The 20,192-nt window shown below is 36.4% G+C and overlaps 1 protein-coding gene across 3 annotated transcripts in view; it reads left to right on the top strand.

Annotated features, from left to right (window-relative positions):
• The window catches only part of CERT1 (ceramide transporter 1), a 121,336-nt gene extending 109,485 nt beyond the window's left edge, over positions 1–11,851 (top strand). For all 3 annotated transcript variants that reach the window (XM_076008124.1, XM_012783856.3, XM_012783845.3), the window contains 6 exons: positions 1,047–1,179; positions 2,119–2,189; positions 5,580–5,708; positions 6,269–6,398; positions 7,311–7,447; positions 8,764–11,851. In XM_076008124.1, coding sequence (XP_075864239.1) covers positions 1,047–1,179; positions 2,119–2,189; positions 5,580–5,708; positions 6,269–6,398; positions 7,311–7,438 — 591 coding nt within the window. In that variant the 3' untranslated portion in view covers positions 7,439–7,447; positions 8,764–11,851. The remainder of the gene's footprint in view (positions 1–1,046; positions 1,180–2,118; positions 2,190–5,579; positions 5,709–6,268; positions 6,399–7,310; positions 7,448–8,763) is intronic.
• The last annotated feature ends 8,341 nt before the right edge of the window (positions 11,852–20,192 follow it).

Below are 20,192 nucleotides of genomic sequence, written 5' to 3'. Positions count from 1 at the left end.
AGAGATAGAAGTTAGGATTAGATTATAGGAAGCATAAAGTAAACTACTAAGGGGAATAGTCTGTTATCTGTAGCAGTACATTAGCTACTTTATGGAAAGTATCATTTTTAGGAAGATTAAGGTGATAAGGAAGAAACTGGAGACCAAGAAGACCAGTTAGATAGTTAGGCACAAAATGACGAAAAGCCTACCTAAAACATGTAAGCAATAGTAGAAAAGTCAAGCTGTTGAGTATCTTAGAGAAGCTTAGTAATACGCTTCAATAGCTATATGAATTGTAAGAGGAAAACGGTGACTAGGAAAATGGTGGTCCCCAAAACATGAATAAGTAAGTATGTGTGTAGGAAAAGGTAGTTTGGTGAGATGTAACAGAGGAACTATGTGAAATGCCTAATAGTGTCTGGCCCCAGAGGCATTCCATATGTTGAAAGCTTGTTCTCCCTTATAATAACATATTTCTTCTTTTCTCAAAAGAACTTAACACAAAGTAGCAAGCTATCTGTGATTTTCATACAATTAATTTTACTTAGTACTTACGGTACACAGCCTCAGTGTTTAATGCAAGATCTGTATTCATAATCTTTTGTGCTGTTTTAGTTTTCAGTCATTGATCCAACAAATAATTGAGTGTCTGCTATTTCAGATACTATATTCTAGACGTTGGAGATACAGCATTGAACAAAGTAACCCTCACTCAGTGCCCTTCAGCAGTTTATGTTCTAACCAAGTTTATTTGGCCTTCTTGACCTTGTTAAACAGTCCTTGAGAATGTTTGGTAAATAATGCCTAATTTAAATTGATTTATTTTTAAACAGCTCACAATAAGTCATCACATACGGATATTTTTCATAGTTGAAGTTTACCTTAGATTTGTATTTTAAGTATTTTTGTGCTGTCTGTATTAATTTGAAATTTCTTTTAGCAGAATATATTCTGTGAATGGATTTTCCTAAATAAAAATCTAAAAAACAGCTAAATTTAAAAGCATGCATTCAAGTTTGTACTTTAGGGGTTTGATTTTTAATTTTCAAATATGTCCTATTTAGGTATATAGAAGAGAAGTAGAAGAAAATGGGATTGTTCTGGATCCTTTAAAAGCTACCCATGCAGTTAAAGGTGTTACAGGACATGAGGTCTGCAATTACTTCTGGAATGTTGATGTTCGCAATGACTGGGAAAGTAAGCTGTCATTATAAATATATTTTAATCTAATTAGTATTTGAATTTAATATCAAATCCAACCTGGTTTTCTGCATTTGATTATAGAGTTTACAAAGTCAGTGTAGAAAATATTTGGAGACTCATATAAAGTACTAATAATACCTTACATTTAAATAGTGCTTTTCAGTGTACAAAATGCTTGTCAGTTTGTCATTTGGTCCAATACCTCAGTAATCCTGCTTGATAGGTAGGTATTTCTTATTTTCCATACAAATTAAGTAAAATTCAAATAGGTAAAGTGACTTATCAAAGGCCACAGAGCTAGTTGGTGGAATAGCTAACACTGAAATTGAAGGTTTCTGTTTTTTCATCTTCTCTTTCCTAAACTGTTTTGTTTCCATGGTAAATTCTAGATGAATCTTTATGTGGTTAGATTTGTTCTTAGTGTGTGTATTACCCTTATACCCCAAATTTTAGAAATACTGATACTTCTAGACATCTTATATATCATTGACAGTTTGACATTTCTTTTTTATAAATATAGTCACCGAAACCTAAATAGAACAGTTTATGTAACTTCAATAAAATTCGGAAGAGGGAGGGTTCATAGTATTGGGGAATAGAATTGCTTTATTAAAAATTAAAAATGATTATTATGTACCCATAATAATTAAAAGTAAAAAATAATTTTAAAGAATTGTTTCCTTGCTTTGAAAGATAGATATTGGGCCAAAAAAAACGAGACTTCTTGGTGAATCAGACCTCACAGCCACCATGTATAGCCCTAACACTAATTATTAACTACCTTCCATTTGGATTTACCCTAGGGTAAGGCAGGATCCTGTTCATTTTGCCATAATGTTCATTGTAATAGACTTTCAGCATGACTGAATTAATCACATTCTAGGAAAAGGTAATATGTCTTTTTGGCTACTAATATTATTCTCTTCATTACAGCAACTATTGAAAATTTTCATGTGGTGGAAACATTAGCTGATAATGCAATCATCATTTATCAAACACACAAGGTAAATATCTTTTCATTCTTCCCCAAAGGACTTCAGTGTTGTTCAAACTAAGACATATAAATTTTCTAAAATAAAATTTGTCAGGAAATAAATGCCACAAAAGATCCGGAGACTTTATTAATAATTCATGAATGTCATGTGTTTGAAAGATACATCAGTTCTTTTAGAGCAGAAATGTGTTCAGGCAAGAATCTAAAAAATATAATCTGGAAACAAAGTGCTTCGTAAATGTCTACAATTAGTTTCTCTTCATGCACATTTTTTTTTCCAAGAGATGAGGTCTCTCTGTGTTGTCCAAGCTGGTCTAGAACTCTTCAGTTCAAGTGATCCTCCTGCCTTAGCCTCCCAAGCAGCTGAGACTACAGGCATTTGCCGTCACACTCAGCTTTTCTTTATGTCTAGTTTAAGTCTAGAAAAGAGTCTTCTGAAATACATCCGTTGAAACACTTTCCTAGCATCTAATCTCAATAGGAGATAAATATGAAAGTGAATCATAGTCTCCTATCTTATGGACCAGGCGTCCTCAAACTGCGGCCCACCGAGGACATTTATCCGGCCTGCCTCGTGTTTTTGCCGCGGCTGCCTGTCCTGCTTAGTAGCCGACTTGTCCTAGGCCTACAGTGCACATGTGTGGAATGTGCGCCGCACTCTCCAACGGCCCTCCAACAGTCTGAGGGACAGTGAGTTGGCCCCATTTAAAAAGTTTGAGGACCCCTGCTATGGACAATAGCAATAAAGATAATGGAAAATACGGTATTAGCCTATGTTAAGACTAATAGATGTGATCTAAGCGGATTATCTGAAACCAAAAAAAAAAAATTGGTGAGCATGACTATTGAGAGGTTGGTCATAACACCAGAGCACACAGAAATATTGTAATTTAAATTGGTTCCCTTTTACATTATTTCTACTTCTGCTTTTCTTTTTTTTTAAGACAGGGTCTTGCTCTGTCACTCAGGGTGAGTGCAGTGGTACAATCATAGTTCACTGTAACCTCAAACTCCTGGGCTTAAGTGATCCTCCTGCCTTAGCCTCCCAAGCAGCTGGGACTCCAGGTGTGCACCACCAAGCCAGGCTGCTCAGGCTGGTCTCAAACTCCTGAGTTCAAATGATCCTCCTGCCTAGGCCTCCCAAAGTGCTAGGATTACAGGCATGAGCCACTGCGCCTGCCCTAGACTCAAAATTTGTAAGAATCCATCCTACGCATTTCTTGAGCAGCTAACATGTAAAATGAAGCAGAGTTCATAATTATTAGATATAAGATGTTTCAGATGACAAGACTGAGCTCAAAAAATATACACCAAATCTCAAATATTTTCAAATGTTCAACTAAAAAAATCATTTAAAAACGAAAAATCAAGTACCCACTAAATTGGAAAAATAAAGCACCTACTGAATCTTTGTATTTCTTATAAAACATACAAGCTTGTTTTTGGTAGATCTCTCCAAAATTGTAATTCCTTTTATTATTCTATATATAATGTATTATTTGGCAATTTTCAGAAGGGGAACAGAACAGAATAAGATAAGGGAAATATTAATTCCATAGTTTTAAATATTAAGACTATCAGAGGGTCTGGGTGCAGTGGCTCATCCCTGTAATCACGGCACTTTGGGAGATTGAGGTGGAAGAACTGCTTGACCCCATGTATTCAAGACCAGCCTGAGGCCAGGTGGTGGCTCACGCCTGTAATCCTAGCATTCCAGGAGGCCGAGGCAGGTGGATCATTGGAGCTTAGGAGTTCAAGAACAGCCTGAGCAAGAGCGAGACCCTGTCTCTACTAAAAATAGAAAGAAATTAATTGGACAGCTAAAAATATATAGAAAAAATTAGCTGGGCATGGTGGCGCATGCTTGTAGTCCTAGATACCTGGGAGGCTGAGGCAGGAGGATCACCTGAGCCCATGAGTTTGAGAGGTTGCTGTGAGCTAGGCTAACGCCACGGCACTCTAGCCCAAGCAGCCTGGGCAACCTGGTGAGACCCTATCTCTACAAAAAATGATACCACTGCACTCTAGCCCTGGCAAGAGTGAGAGTCTATCTCAGAAAAAAAAAAAGAAAGATTTTTGAGGTCTAATTTGAAACTAAAAATTAGTAAATGGCAAAATATCAATTAATTGCCCTACAATTTAGAATGAAGATAAATGATAGTAATTTAGAACCAGAAAAAAAAAAACTATTATCTGAAGATAATTGGTCATAGAAAACAATTGCTGAAGCTGTTCACGTTTAGAGGAAGGAATGGTCATGTATGTTGTATTAGCATTGAAAAGCTAAAAATTATTAAAATAATATATTTTATATGTAACAAAATTTAGGTTACAGTTATAATTATTTGCTAATTCATAGAATAAACAGACTATCCTGTAATAATTTTTTTAATAAAATTGAATAACATAATACAATAAATTTGACTTCTTTTATAATGTGGTCTTAAATAGGACTACTTGTCTCTTAATATTTAAGTCATTTTTATTCTTCAGATTTCTAGCTTATCATCCTGTGGATTTGCATTCATTAGTTCTAAATGTGCCAGATCTTCATGTGTTATTACCTTTATATACATTTGCCCAACATTATTTTCATCAGCTTTATGGAATTTTGCATCTTTAAAAGATGAACCATTTCACTTTGCAAGTGATTTGTGTTGTATTGACACTGAATTGTTGGCTATTTATTACACTCTAATCAGGAAAAATACTGCATAAAGACTATTCAATTACATATACCAAATACTCAAAAGTAACTTAAACAGGACAAAAATTGAATTTTCTGTCATTTAGAAATAATTTTTCCCAGTTGTCAGAAACCTAGGATTTATGTTATTCTCACAGTATATGTTTTTCTTTCCATACCTTAAAATCGAAATATTCGATCTTAATGATTTAGAATTCTTTTGAGTATGATTATGATATCAAAGGAGCAGTCTTTTTTCCCCTAAAATCTTTGCTTTTTAAGTCTTTGAATCTCTAAACATAATATCACCAGGGGAATGGGGAGTTGTTGCTTAATGGGTAGACAGTTTCTGTTTGCAGTGATGATAAATTTCAGAAATAGATACGTGATGGTTACACAACACTGTGAATGTTATTAATGCCACTGAATTGTACACTAAAAAATGGCTAAAAGGGCAAATTATATTAAGATGTATATATGTGTGTGTATATATATTACTACAATTAACATTCCTTTGATTATGTTCTACAAAGCTATTAACTCAGTGTTTATAATTAATCATTTGATAGATATTCTCAGATGCTTTTCATTTAAAATTTGACAGATTTCACCTTCAGCTAAGGCATTTATTGGTTTTTCGTTGGTTTCTCTGTTCCATGTTACATCTGAATAAAAAGTAGTTCAAATTTTCAAAAGATTTTTACTTCTCCTCAGAGAGTGTGGCCTGCTTCTCAGCGAGATGTATTATATCTTTCTGCCATTCGAAAGATACCAGCCTTGACTGAAAATGACCCTGAAACTTGGATAGTTTGTAATTTTTCTGTGGATCATGACAGTGCTCCTGTAAGTACAGTGTATAATTATAAATAAGTACAGTGTGTAATTATACAATATAAAGCTAAATACACAATCTAGGGCAAAGGCAATAAAAACCTACCACACCCAGAGAGATACTTGATTTGATAATGCTTCTTAGATTTTGTTTTATGTTGGGTTGGCTACTAGGAACAATATAGCTCATGTATTGTCTGAGAGCAACAGTCATGGCTATGAGCATCCCACTAGGGCTGTTTTCCTTTCCTTCAGAAGTTTGGTGAAACAGAGCCAAATGTGCAGTATATATAGGCTATTTCCCACAGTTAATTTCTTCTTAAGCATTACCAACTGCTGGCCAAACCTCTATGGTTCCTGCCTCAGTTTAGCTCCATTTACTACTTAAGAGGAAGGAAAATCCTGGTGTCATATCAGCTTGGCATGTATTATTTATGAGGTACTTATAAGATTTCATTGGGGATTTTGATAAGTTACCGGTTCCATTAGCCTAATGTACTATTAGACCAATAGAGATTACAAAATACTGAGTATCTACTATACTGGTGCTTTTTTATTTTTTGTCTTGGCAGCTAAACAATCGATGTGTCCGTGCCAAAATAAATGTTGCTATGATATGTCAAACCTTGGTAAGCCCACCAGAGGGAAACCAAGAGATTAGCAGGGACAACATTCTATGCAAGATTACATATGTAGCTAATGGTATGTATTTTTTTCGTCTGTTTTTGCTACTTAATGTGGATGTTCTTGATCATGATCTGTATGCTAACTGACAGTTTGGACAAATGTTTTTTTAGTACTTATCCTTTAGTTTCTAATTTTTAGTTTGGAGATACATATATCAAAATTATCTAAGAAACTTTGAAAATATACATGACTGAATTTTGCCCTAGAAATACTATATGAAAATTTCTGAAGCTGGAGCTGGGTAGGTAAATTTTAAAACTTCATCCCTGGATCACTATCATATATTCTTGGTTTTAAGAACCGTTTTATTAGATATTTGCATAATAGGATGTGTTTATTATTAGGAATATAAGCAACAGTGGGGAAGGAAGTAAACAGTTCTTTTTCTCATTTTCAGGCATTTAGTTTTCTGAATCAGTGCTCCCCTAGTCCTTGTTAGTTGCTAATTTCATATTTATTTCACCTTGACATGCTGCTGGATAGCCCTTTTTGTCACTTGGTTTGGTTCCTTACGTACTCATTTTGTACCTGCAGTCATTACAGTCTCTCTTATAAATTCTCAAACCCCCCTTTATATAGGGCCATAACTACTAGTATGTTTAAATAAGCAATCATACCTGAGCAAAGTTACTAGTTAATTATAGTAGAGGTTGATGAATAAATCTGCCTTAAATAACCTAAGGTGTTGCTATACTGATATTTGCATATAATTTAGAACTAAGAACATTTTAGAAAGGTAATAAATGATTTATTTCCTATCTATTTATGTCTGTTGGTTAGTATTAAGGAATGAATGATTGAGACTTTAAAAGATGCTAACTGGCCCAACATGAAAAATTTTTTAAAAGCAAGGGAACAAAATTAAGTGCTTTACATGCATTTGGAGAATTATATATTAATAAGTTTTCATTTTCCTTTATCTTACAGTGAACCCTGGAGGATGGGCACCAGCCTCAGTGTTAAGGGCAGTGGCAAAGCGAGAGTATCCTAAATTTCTAAAACGTTTTACTTCTTACGTCCAAGAAAAAACTGCAGGAAAACCTATTTTGTTCTAGTATTAACAGGTGCTGTAAGATCTATTTTATCATTTCTTTTTAAATTTTATTTGACTAGTATGAATCCATAGATATTAAAATGTAGTTGTTGAGAGTAGTTGCTGTGTTTCATGATGTTCCAAGATAGTTTACAGCCTTTAAAGCTTACTTTTTAATTTTTTTCTGCTAATGCTTACTTAATGAAATTTCAACATTATAGAACTATAGAATTTCAGAAGTGCAAATTCCCTCTATTCTTTCTCAGAAACTATTATTTTTGTTGTATATTTTTCCAGACTTTCCTATGTCGTACTGACATATATTTTTAAGTGTTGTTTTTTTTTTTTTAAGTGTCTATTCCATACTTAATGTGTTGCAGCTTGCTTTTTTTCACTTATCAGTGCCAAGTGTAGTGGCTCACTCCTGTAATCCTAGCATTTTGGGAGGCAAGGTGGGAGGATTGCTTGAGGCCAGGATTTTAGAGACCAGTCTGAGCAAGAGAGAGATCCCATCTCTACAAAAAATAGAAAAAGTATCTGGGTGTGGTGGTGCTCGCCTGTAGTCCAGCTACTTGGGAGGCTGCAATCGGAAGATCAGTTAAGCCCAAGAATATGAGGTTGCATTGAGCTCTGATGATGCCTAGGCAACAGAGCAAGAACCTGTCTAAAAAAAAAGTATCCTGACTATCTTTCCATATAAAGATGAGATGTATAAAATTATCTAATTCTTTTAACATATATTATATGAATGTTGCAGAATTTATTAACCAGTCCCCTGTTAATGTCTGTGTCAGTTTCCCATTTTTATTGTCAAACGATGCTACACTAAACATCTTTATGCAAGAAGCTAGAATCTTTATTTTTTTTAAATAAGTAGTACATTAACATGGTTCAAAAATCAAAAGTATGAGAAAGGTATATAGTAAAATTTATCGCCTGTCTTCCTATTCACCCAGGTTTGCCTGCTAAAAAATATTATATAATTATTTGCTATATAATATTAGATGCATATTATTAAATATGCTGTTACTAGTTTCTTGTGTATCTTTCCAGAGATTTTTTTGTTAACGCCTGATAAGCAAGTATAAGTTTATTCCCCCTACACACACTCTTTGCTTACCTATAGTATGTTGCCCTTTTCAATTTTTTTCTAACTTTCAAAAGATTCCTTATGCTGGTTCCTTGCTGGTAGGATAAATTTCAAATTTGTAAAAATCCTTAAAAGATAGATTTTAATAAAGATTCCCCTTCCATGAATTTGGAGGGTAGAAGGACTCTGCTTAGGTAGTCTTACGGGTGTTAATAATGCATTGCTAAATTTTTTACTTGTCATTTTCTTTCCTGCAGTGACTGAAGCAAGGCTGTGTGACATTCCATGTTGGAGAAAAAAAATTGAATGCTCTAAGCTGGAACATAGGATCTATAGCCTTGTCTGTGGCCCAAGACCTTGGCCTTGTGTACAAAAATGAAGAAATATTGCAATAGCAAAGCTGAACATCTAACACTAGCTGTCCTCCTGCTAGATCTCCTCGCTCAGCGTATAATATAAATACATGTAAAATACATGTATATGGCTATATTTTTATTTGCTTGCTCCTAGAAGAGAAAAAAAAATCAACTTTGAATCACAACTAGGAATTGATGATATAATTTTTAGACACTTTTTCAAAATTTTTAATTTACTATGGTCTGACCTGAGATCCTCAGTTACGTCAGGTTTTGTGCACAAGAGTAAAGCACAAAAGTTGGACACACATGAGTCACGTGCTTTCTGTGTACCAAAAATCTGGATGAGGTTCTTTTTTCAGGCCTGCAGTCAAAAATGTGTCCAGAATTGTTTGACATTTTTGCTTTGTATAATCATAAAATTCATTGCTGCTGATTTCTATAATGATTCATGTGTCATGTAAGTGTCTCTTAATAACTGAGGGCTGTCAATAACCTGTGATTTTGCCTTTTCTATAGTCTTACTCCCATGAAGAATCTTGGTTCTGATGGAGAAAGAGTAAAAAGCTTTATTTTTCCCCCCAGATATCTTTATATTTCTATTATATTTTTTAGTTGTGTACTGTGTGCTACAGATTTTTTTCAGTTTATTACAAACACAATTTGGTAATTCCTAAATTGTTTCTGCCTGCCTCCAAACAGAAACATGTGTACAAATTTTGTGGGTATAGACTGTACTTTCTGGTAAAAGGGGATAAAGTGAGCTCATGTTTTCCTGAAATTTCTGAGAGAATATACTGTATTACTTGTTTAAGCAAGTCAGACTTTTTGGGTTTGACATCTGATTCAACATTTCTAGTATTCAATAACGGGTATGTTTGTTAGTTCTTCTAGTTTGGGTCAGTTTAAAAGATATGTTGCAAAGTATACATAGAAAATGTGAGCAATGCTTCTATTTGCCTCTTGATCAGAAACTTTACTGGAGCAGTAAAGAATTCCACGTGATTCAAACTGAAATGCTTTTGTTAATTGCTATAAGAAAATGTAAAATACCTTTTTCAGTTTTAATCCTCTATGAAAGATGTTGAAGCATGGAATGGAGGCAAAGAATAGTACTCATCGAGGTCAAAATGACTACCCACTTCAAAATCTTTAGTGTGTTTACACACAAACGTATTTATATAAATCAGAGGCATTTTGTATAATAGATGCTTTGCTGACTTGTTCATCTCTGTAGAAACACAGAAATCAAACCCATTTTGTAAAGCAGAAAGTCATGTTATGTAGAACATGTCCTGTATATATTCCATACATGGTAACGGAGTCTTGATGATAAATGCAAGGTGATAATTTAATGATGGGATTAGTCTGATCACTTAATATGCACAATCCTGGAAGTGAATTACTTGCATCAGATATAGTGATATTTATTCTGTACAGAGAGAAAAATACATATAAAACATATGCTTACATTACATGCACGCAGATTTCACGCTCCATAAATCTTTTCTATTTTTTATTTACCTTTCTCTAAATGTGCATGGAATATGCCTTATTATAGAAAAATGCTGTTCATAATTTGACTACGTGGAAAAGTGCCTATATGGTAGTAATGCTAGTAAGGCAAATAAGACAAATTATCATATTGGTTTACTACATCACCAGTTAACATTTTATATTGTGATGTTTAAAAAAGAAAAGTTTATACCTCAAATGTGTATTTTATTTTACAATCAGCTGTGGGATAGGGGTTGGGATGGGAGAATTGGGGGGGGTTAGGGAGGGAAGATTTATTCACCATAGCCACTGATGGGAATCTTCAAAAAATTCTGTATGCCCACCATAAATGTTTCTCTGTTTGCCATTTCCGGTAATTATCATGAACACAGACAATTAACTCTTTCATAACTAAATTGGATAGCTTTATTTTACAAAGGTATGGAAAGTTTACAAAGCAGTATCTAAATCTAACTATAATTAGTTGCATTTGGACTAAATGTGATGATATACTTTTGCAATGTATTCTGTAGATAAAATGACTACACTAAAAATATTTGTATTAAAAAAGAGGAAAAGAAAAGATACATTTTACCTTTAGATAAGTGCACTGGTACTTCACTAGAGTTAATCATGCCCAATAAGATTTAGAAATGAGTTGGGGGATATGGAAAGAATTCAAGAGGTCAGCATTTGCAGAGGTACTGGCCTATTAGACTATATTCAAACCCTCTAGAATTATTTTCATACTGTTAATGCTTACATACTGAATATTTATGGTGTTTTTCTCATCCAGTTATTTCTCTTCCCCAAGCAAAAAAAAAAAAAAAAAATTTTTTTTTTTTTTACCCTTTTAAGCTAACTTTTCTACTCAGTTACCCTTCTGCGCTATGTTAGAAACTTGAAAAATATCGGTGATGTGGAGGTTTTGTCCCTGAGTACCCACTATACAGGATAAGAGAGCTCAGTGTGTCAGAATTCAGGACTCCTGGTTTTGAGGTAGAGGATAATCATTTAGCGCTTAGTCAGCCAGAGCAAGGAGGGGGAGATCTGTGAGGGAGATGTAAGAAGACAAAATAAAGAAAAGGAGGAATGGGTTTCCCATTTGTTCAGTTTCATCAACTAATTTGTACTCCTGTACAACATCAGTGTCACATCTTAAGAAATTTTAGGTTGGGCTGAGCTGGTTCTTTTGTGAAATTGTGCTGGTTATCTTTAAGCTTATCAGTTATTTGTCCAATTAACCACTTTTCACCAGTATTTAGTCGAGGTTGTACAGATGATGTATTCGGATTATTGTCATTGTTCATCTACAAACTCAAAACATAATCATTTTAAAGTACCTTGGGAGTGTGTAGAGTGTAACTATTCTATAATAGCTTTATGATCCTGATGATGTTTTTTAAAAATAATAAGTTGGATCTTCCATGTTACAATCACAAAATTAAAACCAGTATTTAAAGTGGAAAAGTATTAAAATATTATGGACAAATGTGCTTGCTTGATTTGTTTTCCTTATCCTCGAGGTAATGCCCTACTCTGAGTAGTTGAAAGCTTGAAATACTCCAGTGTTCCTCAGAATAATTCAGTTAAGGATCAAGACATAGACTGTTTGTGAGTTGCAACCTGAATTTCTTTTAACAAAATATAACAGGATGGAATATAACAAGTACATGACATGTAATAAAGGTAAATATTTTGTGTATCTTTTGTCACATGTATCATATACATATGTGTGTAGTGGGTTACAATTTCAAATTAATTTCTTACTGTTGATCATGTCCAAAAGTTATAAAAGATTGCTAGAGAGTAAAGCCATATACACTTGAGTATTTCTAAAATGGAAGCACAGTGCCAGTGAATCATACACACTTAATTTGTAATTCAGTTGCATGCACTTATCCATAAATAAATATCTCATTTGTTTATTTAAATAACCTCATTTTATTTAAATAATATGATTAGCTCCATTGTTGCACTCAGGGGATTTCTGCCTTAGAATGAACATGATATGGTAAGTGTGGATTTGAGTTCATTCAATCAGTGGGTTACTCCATGGTTGTATTGAAAGGCACAGAGCACATTTCTTTCCTAGTGTTCAAAGCTATTAATAGGTAACATCCAAACAATATGACCTGTAAAAACAAGCCCACTACATAGTCTCGTGGGATGCTAGAAGGAAAATCAGACTGTTGTGTTGGATTTATTGACAGAAAGAGTATGTGGTCCTCTTAGGGGGGTTTTCAAAAGCAGTTTTAACTATATGCAGTTTTTGTTTTAGGCTTGACTTTGGAATATAACCTGCAAATAAGGTATAGGTCTAACAAGCAATTTCAAATTCCGTTGCTTTTATAGCATCTTCCAGGTTTTCTTGCCATGTTCTAATTTGGTTACAATAGGGCTCATGTTATCATTTGTATTCTCTACCTGTTAAAACAAATTTTCTGTAAACCTTCCACATCTGTATACTTTGAATAACCTTGCACAAATATAAAGTGAAGAAGCTACTTTCTTTGGCCTTTTCATTCTGTTTTCCACAGAATTCTGTGAGGTTAGTAGCAGAACACATCTTAAAGATCTCTAAAGCTGGAATGCAATTAAATTGAGAAAAAGGGGGGGGAACATCTCTAAAGCTATTATAAGATGCTGGACCAGGGATTTTCTTACTACCCAGGTTTTATGATTCTTATGGTGCTATATGAGCTTATTTCCATTGTGTCAGTACCAGGCAGTATGCCTGCTTTTTACTTTTGCCCACTCAACCAACCTATGAGGTGATTGATAGTGTGATTGGTGCTACCACCCTTTTTTACAAATGAGGAAACAGGTCAGACCTACTGATTGATTTCTAAGTTTGTTTTTTTCCCATTAAACTCTGCTACCTTTTTTTTTTTTTTTTTTTTTTGAGACAGAGTCTTACTCTGTTGCCTGGGCTAGAGTGCCATGGCATTGGCCTAGCTCACAGCAACCTCAGACTCCCAGGCTCAAGCAATTCTGCCTTAGCCTCCAAAGTAGCTGAGACTACAGACATGTGCTAGCACACCTGGCTGATTTTTTTCTATTTTTAGTGGATTCATGGTCTCACTCCTGGGGGCTGGTCTCAAACTCCTACCTCAAGTAATCCTGCCTCACTCGGCCTCCCAGAGTGCTAGGATTATAGGTGTGAGCCACCACACCCAGCTAAACTCTGCTACTTTTTAATGCTTATGTCTTGAATAATCTAGAAAGTGTTTGACAGACTAGGAAGAGCTGATGTGCTTGAAAACTAGCACTTCTGGGGCATGGGTTTTTTTTGTTTTTGAGAGAGAGTCTCACTCCGTTGCCCAGGGTAGAGTGCCATGGCGTCAGCCTAGCTCACAGCAACCTCAAACTCCTGGGCTCAAGCGATCCTACTGCCTCAGGCTCCTGAGTAGCTGGGACTACAGGCATTCGCCACTATGCCCGGCTAATTTTTTCTATATATTTTTAGTTGGCCAATTTTTTCTATTTTTTAGTAAAGATGGGGTCTCGCTCTTGCTCAGGCTGGTTTCAAACTCCTGACCTTGAGCAATCCGCCTGCCTCCAAGAGTGCTAGGATTACAGGCGTGAGCCAACCCGCCCAGCCTGGGATATGGGTCTTAGCCCCACATTTCAGTATCAGCTTCACAAAATCCCAAATATAGACAGTCCCTGACTTTCATTGGTTCCCACATGGGATTTTTCAACTTTATGATGGTGTGAAAGCAGTGTGCATTCAGTATACTCCTGGACTTACAATAGGGCTGTGTCCAAATGCACTCATCATAAGTTGAAAATATTGTAAGTCAAAAGTGCATTTTTTCGTATGGAACCAAAGAAGACCCCGAATATCAAGAGCAATTCTAGGCAACAAAAACAAAATGGGAGGCATTAATATGCCAGATATCAAACTATACTACAAAGCTGTAGTAATTAAAACAATATGGTATTGGCACAAAAACAGGAATATTGACCAGTGGAACAGATGTGAGAATCCTGATATAAAACCATCCTCATATAGCCATCTCATCTTTGACAAAGCAGACAAAAACATACGCTGGGGAAAATAATCTCTCTTCAATAAATGGTGCTGGGAAAACTGGATAGCCACCTGTAGAAGGCTAAAACAGGACCCACACCTTTCACCTCTCACAAAAACCAACTCACGCTGGATAACAGACTTAAACCTAAGATATGAAACTATTAGAACTCTAGAGGAAAAAGTTGGAAACACTCTCCTAGACATCGGCCTGGGCAAAGAGTTTATGAAGAAGTCCCCAAAGGCAATCACAGCAGCAACAAAAATAAATGGGACATGATCAAACTACAAAGCTTCTGCACAGCCAAAGAAATAGTCATGAAAGTAAACAGACAACCTACAGAACGGGAGAAAATTTTTGCATCCTATGCATTCGATAAGGGACTGATAACTAGAATATACTTAGAACTCACGAAAATTAGGAAGAAAAAATCAAATAACCCCATTAAAAAGTGGGCAAAGGACTTGAACAGAAACTTTTCTAAAGAAGACAGAAGAATGGCCAACAAACATATGAAGAAATGCTCAACATCTCTAATCATCAGGGAAATGCAAATCAAAACCACAATGAGATATCACTTAACTCCAGTGAGAATGGCCTTTATCAAAAAGTCTCCAAACAATAAATGCTGGCGTGGTTGCGGAGAGAGAGGAACACTCCTACACTGCTGGTGGGACTGCAAACTAGTTCAACCTCTGTGGAAAGCAATATGGAAATACCTTAAAGCGATACAAGTGAATCTACCATTTGATCCAGCAATCCCATTGCTGGGCATCTACCCAAATGATCCAGTGACACTCTACAAAAAAGACACCTGCACTCGAATGTTTATAGCAGCACAATTCATAATTGCAAGGCTGTGGAAACAGCCCAAGTGCCCATCAATCCAAGAATGGATTAATAAAATGTGGTATATGTATACCATGGAGTACTATTCAGCTCTAAGAAACAATGGTGATATAGCACATCTTATATTTTCCTGGTTAGAGCTGGAACCCATACTACTAAGTGAAGTATCCCAAGAATGGAAAAACAAGCACCAGATATATTCTCCAGCAAACTGGTATTAACTGAGTAGCACCTAAGTGGACACATAGGTGCTACAGTAATAGGGTATTGGGGAGGGGGGAGGGGGGCGGGTATATACATACATAATGAGTGAGATGTGCACCATCTGGGGGATGGTCATGATGGAGACTCAGACTTTTGGGGGGAGGGGGGGAAATGGGCATTTATTGAAACCTTAAAATCTGTACCCCCATAATATGCCAAAAAAAAAAAAAAAGTGCATTTTTGAAAAGATTTTTCAGGTTACAATGAATGGGCTTATTGGTGTATAACCCCATCATAAGCTGAAGAACATCTGTAACTATATGTCTTATAAAATCCCACCAGATATAGGGAGGTGGTCAATAAAGATGAAATTTGACCACCATATGGTGCTGTAACTGCCTTCCTGTCACCCAGCTTAGAGGGGTGAAACATAATTGTGTCATTAGAAAACCACTACAAACAAGCCCAAAGAGGGTATTTTTATCTCGTTTGCCACCCAAGGATGAACTCCAATATAACTATAACTGTTTTATGACCTGCCTTTCACAAAATGACCACTGAGTAAGTGAATAAAGCAAGCTTTGGATTCACCCCAAGTCGATTTACTGTGGTTCTTTTCTATTACTGTTCCTTAGAATTAGGAGGCTTAAATGGTACCTGGATCCAGCCTCAGGAAATCCGTATGCAGCAATTAAATCAAGGTGTGGTCCACATCAAACCATTTTAGCAACTTGAATAGATTATCAATTCCCTACCTGGCACACACAGCACATAGCTGTTGCCATGCAGTGTGCTAGGATAGGAGATAAAGCAATAAAGAGACCATCTGGCCTTACTGTTCTCATGACCAAGCTTTTTAAAAATGTATCCAAAATAAGAGGAAATTGGCTGTGAGATCAGAAACATTTGAATAAGGTACATTGTAGACTTGACAACACTTGAGATGTACAAAAGTCTTAGTTCTCAGTTGTGTTCTGAAAAGGTATTAATAGGATGTGGGCTATTGCTGTGTGTGTGTGTGTGTTTTTTTTTTCCACCTGTTGCTGTGTTTTAACCTCTGTGCACATTGATGGCAACGATTAATAATTTTTCTTTTCAAAACTACAGTTTATGGTCTGTAACTGACTTCCTGCCTAGCATCCAGTAGATTTTTTTTGTTACTTCTAAGTGAATTTCCATCTTCCTAGGTGCCATGTATTCAATATAGTAGGAAGGAAAGAGTGAGATAATGTATTTTAAAATGCTTTGAAAACCTTAAAGCACTATGCAAATGGAAGGAATTACTAAGGCAACTACAAATATGTGCTAGGTACTGTTATTTGAATGCAGAGATATGAAGATGAGCCAGACACAGGAGTAATGATGGAGGATGCAAACATTTGGTGGCTTTGAGCAGAACTATTAAGTTACTTGGCTTGTCTGGGATTCACCTGCCTCCAAGACATGTCCAGTAAGGGAGAAAACTGGAGGGAGAGGCACAGGCAGTTGGTGGCAAATCTTGAAGTCTGCATAAAGAAGTTTGATCTTCATTCTACCAGCAATCGGATACACTGACCGGCTTTTTTGAGCATTGTTTTTGTGTATATCTGAGAAACATCCCGTGGGACATGGGTTTGTTTGGATATTGAATAAGTCAACTATTTATGTTGGTTTTACTTGTAGAAAATAATTTCCGTGCCAATGTCTGAAATGGACTGGGGAGATGATTTTTTTTTAAACTTGCGAAGTAGAAATGTTAGTGCCTCAAGCTGGATCTGTTCAGCAGTCATTGCATATTTACAAAGTACTAGATGAGGCTATTTACAAAGTACTAGATGAGGCAGAGTTCAGAGCTATAGAATCAGTGTAGAGATGAGACTTTCCTGATTTCTTTTGCCTTTACTTTCTCCTTATATTCAGTTCCTCCTGCCTCTATCAGACTATCCTTTTATACATCATTCCTCTTGCTAAATCTTTTAATAGTACCCTTATCTCCACAAGTGAGTCCACACTCCTTGACTTCAGTCTGTGATCCAAGCCATCTCTTAATAGTTTGGCTTTACCCAATCTATGTTACCAGCCTGACTCTCCATGGACCTGTGTAGATAAATCATCACAGCCAGATGGACTTACTCGCTATCACTCAGCAATCCATGCTTGCCTTCTAAGGAAATGTTCACTCTCCTCCCGTAAGTCAACATCCAAGACCTACTTCAGGGTCCCACCATCTGACCTTACTTATACCAAGTCAACTCCTCTTCAGTTCAATTGTATGTGCTTCTTCTTTGTATGTCCTTGGATTATATACCTACTATGACATTGCTAGTTGTATTAGTCTAGCACCTATACTAGACTCCAGCTTATCAGCTCACCTACAAGCTAGTAAGCACAAAACAGAGCCCCACCAAAGTCAGAGAGCAGTTTCAATAGAATGTATGTTTGAGGTGGCAAAAAAATAGTGGAAAAAATATAGATTATGGAAAGGAGCAAATAGATCTAGAAGAGCTTTTAATTTCAATGGGAATGTGCATATTTGAAAACGGGATAAATGGAGGAGAGGGTATCGCAGTCCAAGAAGAATATGTTAAGCACAAAAGGATGAGATCCAGGAAGAACACAATTATCTTCTTTTCCCTGAGGACTTAAGCTTTATAAAGAGATGAGAGATCTCCCAGCCACAGGTAGTGGCAGATGAGCAAGGAATCAACAGGAAGCAAATGCTGGGCAGCCCACAGGGCTCTGGGCTGCAACGGGTTAATTATAGTTCACTGTGCAGCTGCTGAGATGATGAAAAGGAAAGACTGTGGTGTTTGTGGAAGGTACTAGCCCATTCCTAAATGGGATATATACATGAGACCCATATACATGAGACCCTAGAAAAATACCTCATGTTTCCATCTTTGGATGACAGGCTGATTTGGTTTATATGTGAACAGAGAATAAATATAGCATTTCATAGAATGTGTGGAACTAGATAACACCTTAGAAGCCAGCTGATCCAACTGTCTTATTTTCCAAATAAGGAAACTGACAAGAGATGTGAAGTGACTAACCAAAGGTCTCACAGCTAGTTAGTAGCATAGCAAGGATTGGAAGGGAGGTCTCTGGATTGCCAGCTCCCTCAGCACTGCTCTCCTGTTGTAAATGATTATTTCTTTTTGGCACAAGTGCTGATTATATTTACTATGCCAGTCACTCAACAAACATTGAGGACCTTTGAGGCTAAGGTACTTGTTCTAAGATAACAAGTCATAGTCCCTGCCTTCAATAGACCTGTCTAGAGAAAAATACTGAAAAGATTTCTCTACAGGACAGAATAACAGGTCTTCAACTTTTATTTATGTGTATTTTTATCATTTATATTTTTGTTTGATAATGCACATAATTAAAAATACATTTATTGGATGGGTGTGTCCAAAACTTTTTTCTGATGGGGTGTTCAAGGTTTGAATTCTACTGCCATAGGTAGGCACTGTCCTGAGCATGGGACTTCCCCCTCAATAGCTTTCCACCTAAAATTTCAATTGTCCAGGCTATACCAGTAAGTCAGTTAAGCTTAATTTACTTAACAATGGTTGTGCTGTACAGGTAAGAGCATCCAGATCTGTTGAAGGAGCCATGGCCTGAGGTAAGTGAGCTGCTCCGTACAGATCTGAGTATATTTTGCTATTAAAGACTGATGAAGGATTAAGAATGAGTATTCTCACAGGTTTGTCCTAGATTAGAATAGACAGAGGCAGGAAGTACATCAAAACTTGGTTTCACTCTAAGAACTCTTTGAGGCTACAGCCCCATTAGACTGTGAAATGGGCAGGAAGGTAGAGGTTCCTCTGTGATGTCCTTTGTGAGCTTCAGAGCTATAAAAGAACTCAGGAGTGAGGTTCTTCCATCACACATCATGCAGAACTAACAATACTCTGGATTTGCTTGTTGTGTCCAACGCTTCTACATACAATCCCAGCCAATTTTAGACTGGAGACTGACACAGAATTGCTCCCACAACCATCCCTCACCTCCACCTCATCAAAGCCCTGTTTACCGTATCAAATTTGCAAATGACATGAATGCAATGGAGTTCCATAATCAACCAGGCTAGATGACTATAGCCCTTCTATTTTGGATCACTTCCTGATGCTTGCCTGCCTGCACGTTTAGTTAGCAGCTGACACAGGCCCTCCCCCTTTTAGGCTACCTGCCAACTGGCTTCATAATTAACCAACTGGAATGCTCTGTTCAATGGGCTTCTAGCCTGGAGTAATTGTGCTCCAGTGCCACTATCCTGGGAAGTTACAATAGAAAGGAGTCAAATTTCTCAGGACAGGTGAGGTGAGATTGGGGAGTAGAGTGAAACATACATGCAAACCTCTTTAAAAGTAGCTCAATTTCTTCCAGTCTTATTTGGCCCTTTGGGAGAGGGTGCAGGGAACGAGGAGGAGCAGGGTGAGTGGAATAAGTGGCTGAGAGTGTCTCTTTTTCTGAGGCAGCCATTTTACATGTTGAAGAGGTAGAGAAGACATTCAGTGTTGTTCTGGGATTGTGGGAGTGAGGGAGGAGCACCAAATCAAAAAAAAACCAAAAAAACATTTTCTAGTTAGTTATTACATCTCTCTTGGTTTAGTTCTAATCAGGTATTTATTAACCAGCACTTGGTCTCTCCATGGGTGTTTTCCAACTTTGTGCTTCTGAATAAACACAATGTTCTAGTACCCTTCACTCAACAGCCCCATCAAGCACTTCATGCTGAAATCCCAACCTATTACAGCA

This window comes from Microcebus murinus, chromosome 11, assembly GCF_040939455.1.
Source record: "Microcebus murinus isolate Inina chromosome 11, M.murinus_Inina_mat1.0, whole genome shotgun sequence".
Lineage (NCBI taxonomy): Eukaryota > Metazoa > Chordata > Mammalia > Primates > Cheirogaleidae > Microcebus > Microcebus murinus.
The sequence above is the reverse complement of the archived record's forward strand: the minus strand, read 5'-3'. Positions and strand labels throughout refer to the sequence as shown.